At 43.0% G+C, this 14,463-nt stretch overlaps 2 protein-coding genes across 2 annotated transcripts; one reads left to right on the forward strand and one right to left on the reverse strand.

Moving 5' to 3' along the window:
* Positions 1–3,119: 3,119 nt before the first annotated feature.
* nudt19 (nudix (nucleoside diphosphate linked moiety X)-type motif 19) lies at positions 3,120–6,575 on the forward strand. Its single transcript, XM_069657495.1, has 3 exons — positions 3,120–3,977; positions 5,103–5,310; positions 5,945–6,575. Exons 1-3 carry the CDS (start codon positions 3,207–3,209, stop codon positions 6,160–6,162), a joined length of 1,197 nt encoding a protein of 398 aa, XP_069513596.1. The 5' UTR covers positions 3,120–3,206; the 3' UTR covers positions 6,163–6,575.
* A 4,100-nt stretch (positions 6,576–10,675) lies between these two features.
* On the reverse strand, positions 10,676–12,604 carry LOC138592021 (regulator of G-protein signaling 9-binding protein). The gene has a single exon (XM_069662626.1). The coding sequence runs from the start codon at positions 12,481–12,483 to the stop codon at positions 11,743–11,745; it is 741 nt and encodes a 246-aa protein (XP_069518727.1). The 5' UTR covers positions 12,484–12,604; the 3' UTR covers positions 10,676–11,742.
* Positions 12,605–14,463: the final 1,859 nt, after the last annotated feature.

A 14,463-nucleotide genomic window follows, 5' to 3' on the forward strand; every position in this document is an offset into this window, starting at 1 on the left:
TAACTTTCTCGTAACTTTCTCCTTCAATTCTGCCTCTCGATCTCCTCTCTGGTCTTCAAACCTCTCTCTGTCAATGTGTTGGATTTTACTGAAAGTGTTTGAGGACCTTTGGGTGTCTCAATTTCTTAAAGGGGACATATTCTAGCTATGCGATCAATTTTCTGTCATTCTAATGTGTTTTTGAATCACGTCGGTAAAGTTTGTTTCGTTTTAAAAATTGTATACATATTTTAATTTAATTATTTTTTCGGAGCCTCTCTTCCTCCAAATTAGCCGTTTTGCCATTCCAAGATCAGACCTTAGCCACAATTGGCTGACAGTATTTGGAGTGATCACATAGCCCCTCCCCCACGTGTGCGATCCCACGTGGCAAAGTTGTAGAAAACAAGGCTGCTCTGGGATCGGTTATTCAGCCTTATATGTACGAGCCAGAATCACCAGGAGGTATCAGATGGTAAGCTGAAATCTACAACGACTTGACTACAAGCGAGTGCAAGAAGGCAGCCTGAGGTGAATGACGGTGGATGATGATTGGTCGATTTCAGCGAAAGCAAGGTTCTACATAGAAACATGCAGCTGTGCTGAACGGCCCATTTCAGAGGCGACCTTTTTAAACATGTCATTCTGGAAAACACGGGATTTTTTTTAGAGTAGATATGAAAGCTAGGAAGAGCTAAGCATGCTCCTCTGTGACATTCTTGAGTATTCTAATGCAAAACCTTTGCTGCTGCTGCTGTTTGGAATTTCTTTCCGAACCACCGGATCCTTTATTCTTCCTTCCTTTATTATAACTACTACAGACCAGAGGTGTGACAGTTCTACTCCACTGCTCACCTGATCTCTCCCAGTATTTTCCCCTCCTCTGCTCCACTCTGCCTGCCAGCCACGCCCACCTCATCTGTTCGCTCAGCTCACCTGTGCATGCTTCTGATCAGTAATCAAGCCAGTACATAAGCCTCTCCTGCTCTCACACTCTTTGCCAGATTTTTCTTCGCCACTCACGCAAGAATTTCCAGCACTCATTATTGGACGGATTCCCCGTTGCTGACCCTGCCTGCCTCTGACCTGCCTGCCTTGTTGTTATCCAGGAAATCACCTCAGCCTTCTGTCCCCGACCACGAGTTCTGCCTCAGCGTTCCTGCTTTCTTTCTTCCTTTCCCCTAAGCTTTTGGGTGTTTCGCTGCAACTAGGCTACAGAGTGAGTTTTCCTGACTCTTTACCTGTGTACCTGTGTTTTCCTGTTGCTCAGAGACTCTCACCGTGTTGGCACACTTGTCACTGTGTGTGCATCCTGCTGACTCCCCGAATCTCCACCTGGCCCCAACTTACCTTCCGCCTGCTCCCTACTGGTTTGTCGGCTCATACTGAGTGCTACCGGGTTCTGGGCCGGCTGCGCTCTCGACCACGTCTCCTGCCTGCTCCTCCTCAGTACTGTTGCCTTGCATGAATTTATGTGTGAGTGTTTTTGGCAACTCCTTACCACACTCCCCTTTCTCCCAATTCGGCTCACAAAGCCGAGTATCCAGCCCAGTACAGAGACTCTGACGGTTTTAGCCTTATACTGAACTGTTTTATTACCTGCCATATTTTCCTGTACCTGCTGAATCCCAGTAAAGTTTAGTTCCAACAATCTCTGCTTCCCACCATCCACCCCACTGTCTCTTCATCGATTATATATACTGACTTTAAAGTGCTATATCATTCATCAGATAGAGAACATTAATTTTACGACCTGTTTCATCTGCTCTCAGATTTGATTAGATTTATAAGTGTAGTTGAAAAGTCAAGCATCTTCTGTGTTCCCCTAAGCACCCCCTGACCCCCTGGGTATGCATGTGCTTAAGCTCCAGCTCAAGGTACAGACTATTGTATCCTTTGAAATGAGAGGGGGTCGAGTTAAATATGAGAAGAATTTGTCCTTGTGTTTGGACAAAGAAAGGAAGATGGACTCTGAAATGTGTATATCTGTGGATTGCTTTCTACAGCACATGTGGTGCCTTAGCATACACTGTGATATGTATGAAAGGCATGCTTTCTGTTGAGTTTTTACCATTTAATATCAGAGTTAGGAATAAGTCCACAACTATTTATTTGTAACACTGTCTTCCTCCAGTGACTGTGGCTCTTGAGGCACTTGCAGAAATGGGGGGTCATGTCTTATAAGGCCTTTCCAAGAATTTCAACATTTGCTGCAGACAGACAGCCTCTGCTGCTCAAGGTAATGAATGAACCCAGTAACCCTGAGAACAAAAACTTCAGAGCAATAACACAGAGAAGGTTTCAGACATGTCCACTGGGGCTGCAGATCTGAATTGAATGCACTGACAGCAACAAATATAAATAGTTCTGGTACTGTGTGTTAACAAACTGAGGAAGAAATTATGTTTGAGAAAGAATGGTCTATACTGATTAACTGCATTTTGGCATTTAAGTTTGGAAGATTGGTAGACGGCAGAATCAGTTTTCTGTCACTGAAATGTCTGATACTGAATAACCAGAAATAGAAAAATATTTAAAATGGTGGTTGAGTGTTTAAAAAGTTTTAAAAAAGCAACAGAGCTTGAAGTGGATTTGAATGATTAATACCAATGGTTGATTTATTTGTTATTTTGTATATAAAGGTGTTATAAAAAATAATAAAGAATAAAGTATTATAATGATAAACAATACTTTGATGCAAGGTAGCAAATATACTATTAAATTCAATGTGTTTTTCTTGTACTTGTTATTGAATAATAGAACATAGGATACAGTTTCAATTAGGTTAAAAAGAAAGTTAATTCAAATAAGTAACACTGTTAAAATGCAGCATAGTCTGTACTTTGCAAAAGAAAGTATATAAGCAGGAGTTATTATATCACCCAATGTCAGTCACTCCAGTTAACTCAATGGCTCTCGGGATTCATGGACGTCATTGATTTATATAATAGTTTGTGCAAAAAATAAAACATATTTTTAGGATATTTTTGATTATTAGTTTTCAGATGTACCAGACAGTGGAATAAAAGATATTGCTTTTAGAGGCCGTCTGTTTTTCAATCAGCCTGTAGGTGGCGATAGAAGCTAAAAGCAGATGGGCTCCTGTCATTTCCGAGCGACGTCACTTCCGCCAAAACAAATGTCGCGAGGCAGATGGCTGAGCAACTCGGGATTGTAACTTTGAGGAGCATTAGAGGAAATTTAAGAAAACCCACGTTGTTTTAATAATGAACACCACACTAAAGCACTGGAAGGAGGCGGCCACTCTAATTTTAGCCGCAGGACAAAGGCTAGGCCCGGGCAGTTTACCGTCAAGGACACCGCTGGGCAGCAGCAATGGACGGTCACACCTGCCACACAAGTCCTGCTTTGATTACGACGTTTTGCTGCTCAAACGAAGCAGTAAAAGTGGATTCATGCCCAATGCTTACGTGTTTCCCGGAGGGATGGTGGACCCCTCGGACTTTTCTAGTGAATGGCTGGACATTTTTAAGTCTTTCAGGAACTCGCCTAACTTTGGTCTAAGGAGGGTCACACAGCCGGTGGAGACCAGACCTCCTATCTTTGCCACAGACAGACTGAAGCTGGGCTCTGCTATCCCCGGGGAGGTCGCCTTCCGGATATGCGCTCTAAGAGAGACTTTTGAGGAGTCTGGTGTGCTCTTGGTTGTGTCTAAACTAGAGGAGAACAGTTTGTTAAAAAGCATAGATGGCAGGTGTGATACTCAACAGGTAAAACAGGTGCACAACAAAGTGAGCGGGCTGAGCAGCAGTGAGCTCACAAAGTGGAGGGCTCTGGTGAATGAAAACCCCTCCAACTTCATCAAGTTGTGCAGAGAGCTGGAGGTGCTGCCCAACATCTGGGCTTTACATGAGTGGTGCAACTGGCTCACTCCTGCAGGCCGATTTAAGACCAGATATGACACCGTTTTCTTCATCTGCTGCCTGCAGGAGATCCCAGACACACTGCAAGATGAGAGGGAAATAGTGCACTTTAAGGTGACACACATTTATACACCTTATATAAAAGCATCAATGTTCATCAGGGAAGTTAGAAATTGTATTATACAAATAAATGAATGAGACAAAATCTTTAGAAATGAAAGAAATACTGGATTATTCATAAATAATTGTATGTATCCGGCTCTACTTCTGTATCTTGAGCTAGAAATTTAGGTATTGGTGTATAAGCCATCCAAAGTACAAAAAAGTAAGGGTTTACGTATTTTTAAAAAGTCAGTTACATAGACCACGTCCATGACCACTGGTCAACATATAATTCATTATTATTATTTCTTTAGAAAATGCAAGGGATCCATAGACAATTATTCGTTATATTGTGTTACTATAAAAAAGAGGTAATTCCATGATACATTAAGTTGTTAGTTGCTGCCCAGTAGTTTAATAATTGAGGGGGTAACATTTGTTACATCTGTTTCTTGTTAACGATTAACATTCGTCCAATGTTCATTACAAACAGAACAGATAAGGCAGAGACACCTGTTGCATCTAACCTGAGGGAAGGGTTCAAAACATAATTCAGCCAGTGCTTAAAATGATAACATATCTGTGTTCCAAGTAATTGAATCTTGCATCATGCTAACATATTTACAATGTAGCCTATATATTGTGAATATGTAACCTTATCCCTAAAAGCCACGAGATCCTCGCTGCATAATAACTCAACTGTAGCTGTCAAGGTTACACTTTGACCTACAGAAAGGAGTTTTGAGACTGAGAGGCAGGAGACTGACCTGTTTCAATCATCAGCACAGACGACGGTTCTGAAAAAATGATTGTTCACTGACTCTGAAAGCAGAGGAACAAGACTTCCTACATAACTTTAAGGCATTTTATCTGTTATGAAACAGTCTCAGGAACCAGTTGACCCACAAGAGTGAACCAAACCATGATCAGAGAGAAGATTGGCTATTTCTATACAGTTGTTCTTGATGTCTCTTACTGAAACTATGAAACTATTCACAGCTTGTAGACTAGAAGAGCGTATGTTTACATTTTCACAGGCAAAGTTAGGTAGTGAGTTGTACATTGACCAGGTTAAAACAGCATGAGGAGAAACTGAAATGTACAGTTGCTAAACACGACCTCTCTGTATGTTTTTAGTGGTCCACACCCTCAGAAGTCCTGCAGAAGTACCAGGCAAAAGAGTTTTGGATCGCCCCCCCACAGTTCTATGAGCTCAGCCGCATGTGTCGTCTCCCTCTGCTGAATGACCTCCACAACTTTTCCAGCCAGCGGGCCACAGAGGGCTGCGAGCAGTGGCTGCCCATTATTTCCCCAAAAGATGGACCCTTCACAACACTGCTGCCAGGTGCTCACTGTCCATCTAATCATCAGTGCAGCATGCCTAATTAATGCTCCATTGACTTTATTGTATATTTACAGCAGCTTTATTAATATCATTGATATTCTATATTTTGGTCATTGCAAACAAACCCCACAAAACATGTCCAGCAATTAAATGATCTTAAAGACAACATATCTGAATAGTTAGAGCTTTATATATTTTTTCACTCTTGCCCTTCATTGTTGCACTGAAAAAACATGGGAAAACATGGGAACTGTAGTTTAAAAGTGAGTCAATCCCACGTACTCCACACTTTACATGGATTAACACTCCAAATAAGATGCTAGAAATAGTCCCTGCCAAATGCACTTTCTTCTCCGGTGAAAGTAATGCTGGCTTAAAGTAAAGAGTTATGTATTCAGTAGGAACAGATGTGTTCAGCTGTAGTAACTGGATTCTAACTTCTGCTAATGCCTATTTTAGCTGCTGTCTTTATTTTTACTGTATCACATTAAACAGACGGTACAGCTGGCAGCACATCTGCCTCCCAGCACTCAATCAACCACGCTCTATTGTTCTGATTATAATGCAAATGATGAAACAGAATCAGTTCATAGATTAACCATTTCTATCTTTGTCTGCTACTTTCTCTCTCCAGGTGACAGTCGTTACCCGTTGGACCCTTCAGAGGAGGATCAGGTGGACACAAGCACGGACTCCGAGCTGGAGGGTCCTCGGGATGATTCTGGACTGCACCGCTTTGTGAGCTTAGATCCACACAACGTGTATCTAGAGATCACCGTCCCGCCCAAGTACAACCATCTGCTCCCTGTTTTAGGGCAAGCTGTGCCTCATGACTCAAAAAGTCACTTGTGACACGACCTACGTGCTGAGCCGACACCTCCTCTGTGCACATGTGATGGACTAAGACAGGCCTGCGGATGAGAAATGTATTTACAGAGTCTGAATTACTGCTGATGATGATATCAGTTAATAAACCATATCACAGTAGATACTTTAAATTGCCATAGTAGTTAAAGCAGAGGTGCTGAGAATAGCATTAATGATGGCCTTGTTTTATTCATATGTAACAGTAAAGCTACAGTCATTAAATTAGGAACACAAAGAACTGTTATTTAGGGGATAAAAAACAGCTAGCTAACGGTTGGTTAGCTCACTCGCACAGTTGTATTTGTTCCATTGAATCCTCTGTCATAACTGCCTGTATAATCATGTCGTGAACAGATCAGTGCAACACGTCAAACAAGCTAATAAATTCCTTAATTTTGGATTCTCCGGCTCTCTGCTCCCTCTAAGGTTGGAACTGTCAACACGGCATGCAATTGTTCAACGGTGCAAATCCAGTGTCAAAGTATCGAGTCAAACATGTAGACGGACTTTCCACGTTTTTTTCACAGAAGACTTTTTAGCATATCGCAGTATGAAAAGCACTTAATGATGGCTGTATTCCATTTAGCTGCTTAAATTTTATGGTCCTGGTTCTGTGCATTCCGACTGGCTGTCATGGCTTTCTCAGACACCTGAATGAAACCATTGTTAAAAACCATAAGAACCATTGTGAAGGTTATTATTAACGCCTGTGCTTTTCCTCCTGTTAGAAGTCGATATGTCCACTGTGAAAAAAGCCCATTGAGCTCTGATTGTGGTAATTCCATTGGTATTGATTTTATCTGCATAATTTTACTCTTTGGACCCTGGTGTGCTCGGGCCTTAAGCTTAGGCAGTAAGACGGCATGTACGAGTCAAGGACCCTTACACTGTAACAGCTATATCTCAGCCATCATTAGTTTTTCTTTCAGTGGTACTCGTGCTGTGTCCTTGTCAATGACAATAGCCCTGTTCTTGACCCGACTGAACGAATGACTTTTTCTTTTTTTTACAAACTTGTAATCAACAGAACTGAAGTGATTGCTTACGGCCTTATTGTGCAGAAGACGTGTAGGTTTTACCCACATACTCGCTGATCTGAAGAGCAGGTAAAGTCAGGAGGTTCATCTCACTTGAGGCGGCTCAGGCAGATTTTGTTTGTGTGTAAGAAATTGGGATCATTGTTTGATTAATGAAGCTCTTTACTTTTACTTAACAATTATTAGAATCACTTAAATAAATCATTTTCGCTCCACACTATCAGACAATAAACAACCATTATATTTTTACACATTTTGCTGTTAGCCATAGTAACAGACTGACTGAATTAGAGACAACACCTGCAGCTAATAGGAGATGCGTGTGTGCATGTGTGCGTGTTATGATGCCCCCTCTCAGTAGGAGCGCATATGTCAGCGATGGAGGCTCTGCAGGGCTCCCACTCTTTCTCCTTTGGGTGTCTTCCTTGCTCACAGCGGTGCCCTTTAAGGCAAATTGACAACCTGTTAGAAATCATCTCTGTCATATGGGTTGTACCCTGTGTCTGCCATTTTTGAAGTCATTTATAATTGAACTGATTGATTTATTCATTATTAATTTGGTGTTTTTACTGATGCTGTGTCAAACTGCATTCAGGTGCTTATGATGCACATGTGAGAAAACAATCAAAACAGGCAGAATAAGAATTAGAATTCAGAGTTCTTGACAAAATATTACATCTACTATCAAAAGGACCAAGTATGTGGGCCGCTATGTTTTTAAACACAAGGGTGGTTTAATCCATTCTATTTAGTATAGAAAGTATATTTTAAGAGCGCACTTGGTGGCCTTATTTCCTCATCTCTGTGGCACAGAAACACTAAGTGCACTTTAGATGCGACAGACCAGTGGGTTGCTTAGATGAGCAAAATCAGCAGGAAGTGGCTGAATCAGGAAAATTGTTTATTAAACAGCATGAAGAAAAGTGTAGAGATATATTCACGGGGAAAGGGAGAGAAGGACTATGTAAAGTGATTGAATATTTGTATTAAAGTGCTGATCGTTCCCTCAAGTCACTCTAACCTGATTGAAGCATTTTCTTGTGGAGCGATGAAGAGGTCAGCACAGCTTAATCTCATTTTCATCTTTTTTTGACACATTTCATCTCTCAGCGTGGGGCAGGAAGCCGAGGTTCTGTCCCCGGTTCAGCGCTGCCCTCCCTCTCCGTCCTCACACCACATCTCCTTCTGCTTCAGAGTGCTACATGTGTGGGATGGTGATGGCAGAAAAGCGGGTGAGTTGAAATAACACTGCTCAACCTTCTGTGCTGTTTTGCCGTGGAGAGTCCGTTAAAGGGTTTCTATAGCAACCCACAGCCTTGGAAACCCACCATCTTGGTCCAGATGAGGTGATGATGCAGAGGTCTGTGTCTGCCAAGCGTGCAGCTCTCCGCTCTGTGAACCAGCCTGCTGAGTTTGTTTGTTTCCAAGCCACGGAGTGAAGAGGAATAAACGGTGTTATCGTACACGAAATAAACCGCCTCTAGACAGCTGCAGAGAAGTTTTACTCACCTGTTAGGCACCACTTTTTGTACCTAATGAAGCAAATACTCTAAAACTTTGATGCGGTGGCTATTTTGAGACTCAGCTTACATAACAGACTGCAACAAAATCATCCCAGCAGATCTAAAAACGCTCTCAAAGTTGCATCAAAGGAGACTTTTGCACGAGCTCCTCTTGAAAAGCGAGGCACAAAAAGCATGCAACGTTTTAGGATGCTTCATCTCGTCACTATTTAAATCCCCTCCCTTTCTCCTCCATGTTTAATTAATTGGCTTTATATTTTTGGCTCTCCGGATGACAATGTGAGTCTGCCGTGAATTTCAAGAGGATCCTGACTCACTCCGAGCAGAGCTTAGTGCCTGTGTGAGAGGACAACAAGGATAAACAAGATGTCAGAAAGCCTTCTGCGAATCGGGTGTGAGCTTAGCATGCCGCTGATTTTCATGCATCAAAGTGCTGCCAAAATATCATCGTAGCTCTGTGGCCTCACTGCTTTCAGGAGTCGATGTTCTATTAATGTTTCTGCACACGTTTCTAACCTCAAGAGGCCGAGAGGACACAGAAAGGCTGAAATCAGAGATAAAACAGGGAAAGCATTTTAAGTAATGTCCCAAATTGTGGCCATCTTAATCTGCAGGTCTTTGCAGGCTTTAGTTTTTAATATAAGAAATGTGGAAATAGGTTGCATGCAATCATTACTCCCACATGGAGTCATGCCTCTGCTTATAAGGGTAGGGTAGCCATAATTACATTCAGTCCTTTGAGACTACATACTTCCACAGCCTGCAACGAAGGCTCTTAAATGCCAGGGGTCTATTTACCGCAGACAATTATCAGAGAACCTGCTCAAGACTGGGGGGAGGAGATCACACGAGTCAATTCAGAGCTCATTTGATGTGCAACCAAGAAGCAATAACAACAGACTTTTCATTAGAATCACACTGGAGCAGTAACTCAGTGACAGTGTCTGTAATGTGATTATAACAAAGAGAATAGCTGTAGATGAAAACAAACATGGCTGTATGAATCCTGAGGTGACTGTTTTAAAGCGCCAGCAAGCGACAAACAGGCTTACGCGAACGGATGGAAATAGAGACACAAATCCTCGGTAACTTCTTAGCATTGGTAATTAAACACTTCTCCTTAATAGGATTTATTAGAAACACTCCCGATGCATTGTCTGAATCTCACTGTCACGACTTCACCTGCAACAATCTCAGTGCGATATCTTCCCTGGCTGTGTCTTCTTTTTAGCTCAGCACATGCCAATGATCTTATAATATGATATTATGACTCTGTTCAAGAACATAACAGGAACTGTGTAATTTAGTTTGAAATAAGAGATTGTAATCGATTTATTGTTGCAATTCCAGTTTGAAAATCCAAATTGAACTCATTTGTAACTCCTTTCATTTCTCTAAACGATTAAATAATAGTTTTGAGGCTGAAACTGATCATTAAACTTTAAAAATTCACAATTATTTGGAGTCAGTGTTTGAGTTTTTTCTTCCCTACAACATTATATGTATGTATTATTGAGCTTTACCATCCAACTGCTGGAGAAATAAGCCACACAATTCTCATTAGATGAATAAAATTGTACATATCTGCACATGCAAAATGCCCCTTTTTGGTAATCCTTTTAAACACATATAAACAACATAGGGAAACACATGTTCTTCCGAGGCATTGTTGGCTCAACTGATGTTCTTTAGTCTTTGACAACATTTCATTATGATTTCTAACATGAAACTATTATCAGAGGAGACTCTAAACTGCTGTTTCGTACCCTGAATTCATGCTTTCACAAGAACATTCCCACCATGCCTCCCCCCTTCACTAACACACACCCCTAACAGAGGCTTTGGCTCTGACAGCCGTCGCCTACATAGCCTTCTCTCACAGGAATACCTTCAAAGACTCTTACATCTAAATCCATTAGGGAGTTAAAGCATCTATGTTAGTCTGTTTTCCATTTTAAACCAAACACTATTTTAACACCCAGGCATTAAGATACTAATCCTCTGCTGAAAATACCTCTCAGTGTGCATCTGCTGTGGGCCCGTATGAACTGGGCTAATCTAAACCGACAGCAGAAGTTGAACTCATAACAGAAATGTGACTTACATTCTTCAAACCTCCAACACGTTTTCAGGTGTGTTTGAAAATTTTATTATATTAAATAGAATTATGTATGTACACTATCTGACACAGCCGTCTGTATGTACAAGTAACCCTCTCTATTCACATGTTGCAACGTGTACATTCAACACTGTTTGCAAGAGAAAACCCTGAAGTAAAGGAACATGAGCAGGCTTACAGTGAAAGGGTGCATTATTCAAAGACAGTGGGCGTCTCTCAGGTCCCAAGGCTCTCATGAAGCACATTGTGATTTAATGCAGTCCAGATGCAGGCCGACTACAAACTGTCTGTACAGATTTGTATTGAAACTGTGCTATCAGGAGTGTGAAACAGTGCAGATTTGATCACATCCAACCTGTGTGATGTGAGGAGTTTAGCTGTAACACTGCCTCTATTAGTGTCCATACTACTCTATGCTGCTCTGACTACATGGTCCCACCACAGCTGACTGGATTCATAAACTGAAAGCAACAATCAGCAGAACATCAAAGGGGGGAATACTTAACAGTAGGCTACATTTACGCTTGAGCTTTTCCACTAATCCACTTGGATTACGTGTTGTTTGTATCATCCTGATGGCCAGACACTGTCACGTAATTTCGTGACTTTTTTTCCCCCCACTCTTCCAAAAATGACCACGGCCCCCTTTGGCCTCTCAAAATACTTCAATTTGTGCCCACGGTGTTCCTCTCTCTGGCTATATTCGTCTACATTTTATCTAGTGCAACTCCTCAACTTCCCCCGAATACATTCACAAATCCGAGAAAGACTTGGTGCGTAAAAATGTTAAACCTCTTTCTCCCTCTTTTGTGGAGCTGCCTGCTCTCTTGCTCCCGTGGGCGGCCGCGCAGCGTGTCCATCTGTGTGGGCTGCAGGTTCAGACAGTTCAGGACATATTGATGACTAGATATCCCAAAACCAGTGCGACCAACACGATGACAAGGAACACGAGCACGGCGCAGATCGACGCAAAGCCAGCATCCCTGCTTCCACCTCCTTCCTCCTCTTTGGGCTCCTCTTCGCAGATGGAGATGACACCCACGGAGGAATTTCCTACACTCATGTTGGACTTGAGCTCCGCGCCCGCCTCCTGCTTCGCCTCGACGGCCCACGGCGCCACCTGCACCTTCATCTCCATCTCCTCCATCATCTGGCTCACCTGGGAGATCTCGGTCTGCAGGTCCCGCAGGTCGGCCGTGTCGATGTTGCTGTCCGCCTCGTACTTCATGTTCTGCACGCTCATAGCCCGCGCCGCCACGGTGGTGGTGCTGCCGGTCATCCCCGTCTGGATGAGGTGTCTGGTGGGCACCTTTAGGGGGAAATCCTGCCCTATCTCCAGGGACCGCTTCATGTCCACCTCCAGGAGCTCCATGCTGCTGGAGAACAGCACCCATAGTCGCTCGTACTCGGCCCGGTCCTCTTTGCTGATACTCTTATCTTTAAGCAGAGAGGTCAGTTTAGTCCTGTTGGCCACGGCCAGCTCCTGGGCCTTTTTGCGGGTCCGCTTCAGCTCCTCGCGCAGGTTCTGCGAGTCCGAGGTGCTTCCCAGTGCGATCACTAAATGCCTGTAGCAGGCAGTCACTTTGTTCAAAGCGTCCAGCATTGTTTTGCACTCCTCTTTCCCCATGATTGATTAAAAGAATGACCCGTCTTCACGGCAAAAATGTGAAAAATGAAAGAAAAGAAAGCTTGGAGAGAAATGGCGAGCTGTCAGTGACGGCGCGTGAGCCAGCTGTCCTTAGTTTAGTTTCCACAGGCGCACACCCCCAGCTCTACAAATCCCCTCAGCGCTCTAGTCAGAGCAAATTCCTCTCTATCCATGCTCCTTCCTGTCTGCAAGCAGGAGCAGAGAGCGGCTTAGAAATTAATGCGTCCGTAAATGGCTTTAGGCTACCTTTGCGCTTCCCCACTCGAGATCAAACAGCGCCGGAGCTCCTCTCCTGCAGGGCGGATGCTGAAGGGATGTGAAACAATCCAACCTCTCCCGTTATTTGATGAGATGGAAATCCAGATTCAGCTACAAGTGTCACAACATCCCCCCGTAACTGTCTTTAGTGGAGAGAACACGGCGCGTTTCTCGTCAGCAGCTTAAAATAAGTCGAGTTGATGTTTGACGCGCGGCGCGGAAAATAGATCTATCTTCACAGAGAGTTATAAAGAAGGGAGTGCTTCAGGAGCAAAATCATCCATTGTGTTTTGGTTTGTTTATCAGTGCGGGGTGCTGTCCACTTCTGCATCCAATCGATGATGTTTAAATACCAGTAAGCGCCTTCTGTGGTCACATGTGCGCACTGAACACAGCCATGCAGGCAGGGAAACAAAGAAGCTCCGCTCCCATTGGTTCTGTCACACAGGCATCTGGTTCTGATGCGTCCTGTCATTGGCTGCTCTTTCCTCAATGTGTGCAGGGCTGTGATAGGCTGTCTGTCAGCCACACAAAGCTCTAACCTACCTGCCAATACCTGCCATTAGTCATCAGGAGAGGAGACAACAGAAGCCATGGCTGACTGACGAGATATTCTCTATGACTTTATGTCTATTTGCATTTATAAAGCAGTACTTTAAGTTCAAATGTGTGCACACCTGTCCCATGATTTGGACCATTTTAACTTATTATAACTGCTTAATATTACAATCATAGTGGGGGCAGAAAATGGATCATAACTGTGTCACATGATAACTGTGGAGGATGCCAGTTGTTGCTCACACACATCATTGGAAGGCTAATGTGTTGTTTACCTGGTTAGCTCCTGCTGTGTTGAGAGGTGAGAGGCAGATGAGGCTGTGTGGTGTTGGCCCGCTTTGCTCTTTTTGCATTATTGAAGCGGATGCAGCCTAATGATCCATTGACTGCAGTGTGAAGCTAATGGGCTGAAGGGCAGAGTGTGCCCGAGGAACTGATGGAGAGGCTCGTCATCTGCTTTAGATAGGATGACATCTGCTGCTGCGGCACGGGGCTTTATTTATTTTATTCCATAATTTGACAAAACAATTATTTTTTGCTCAAAATCTGAAACAGCTAACATTTATACCTTCCTGTTTAATGACAATCTGACTGTACATAACTCTGCTCTCTCTGTACTGTACACCGTTCTACACTGTATTTGCTCTGCTGCCGGTTATGTCTGACTAATAACAGATATCTCGGCTGAGTCAGATGTTTTGTTAAGATCTTGGCAAATGGATCTTCTTTCCTTTGAATATGTTTCCATGGCAACCTCTCACCTCTTTGCAAGCACTCTTCAGTCATTTTTCCACAAGGTATTCACTTACTGACATTGCATTAGACTGTAAACAGTCACTCTCATCGTCTCCCATGTTGTATAAGAACAGCGTGATGGATCCGATGTGGTTTGAGGCCCTTTTTTAGTAGATTTACATATACTGAAACAGTCTGGATAAATACGGCAAACAAGACCTGTTGCCCTCTGGTTACCACAAACAGGGGAATTTATATCACTCCAAGCTCTTCTTTATCACCTTTACAGGGAATTGTTTTCAGTATTGAGGCAGAATTACAGGATTACATTGTAAAACTGGCTCTGGAGTGCGTCGCTCCACCTGCATTCCTATAATAAGATTGCTGATAAGCTGGTCTGCTACATTA

This window comes from Semicossyphus pulcher, unplaced genomic scaffold (assembly GCF_022749685.1).
Source record: "Semicossyphus pulcher isolate SPU_LCO1_2020_fin unplaced genomic scaffold, fSemPul1.0.p SCAF_1, whole genome shotgun sequence".
Lineage (NCBI taxonomy): Eukaryota > Metazoa > Chordata > Actinopteri > Labriformes > Labridae > Semicossyphus > Semicossyphus pulcher.

Coding starts and splice junctions, on each gene's coding strand:
- nudt19 (XM_069657495.1), top strand. CDS start 3,207: ATGAACACCACACTAAAGCACTGGAAGGAGGCGGCCACTCTAATTTTA. Junction 3,978..5,102: donor GGGAAATAGTGCACTTTAAG/GTGACACACATT, acceptor GTATGTTTTTAG/TGGTCCACACCCTCAGAAGT. Junction 5,311..5,944: donor CTTCACAACACTGCTGCCAG/GTGCTCACTGTC, acceptor TTCTCTCTCCAG/GTGACAGTCGTTACCCGTTG.
- LOC138592021 (XM_069662626.1), bottom strand. CDS start 12,483: ATGGGGAAAGAGGAGTGCAAAACAATGCTGGACGCTTTGAACAAAGTG.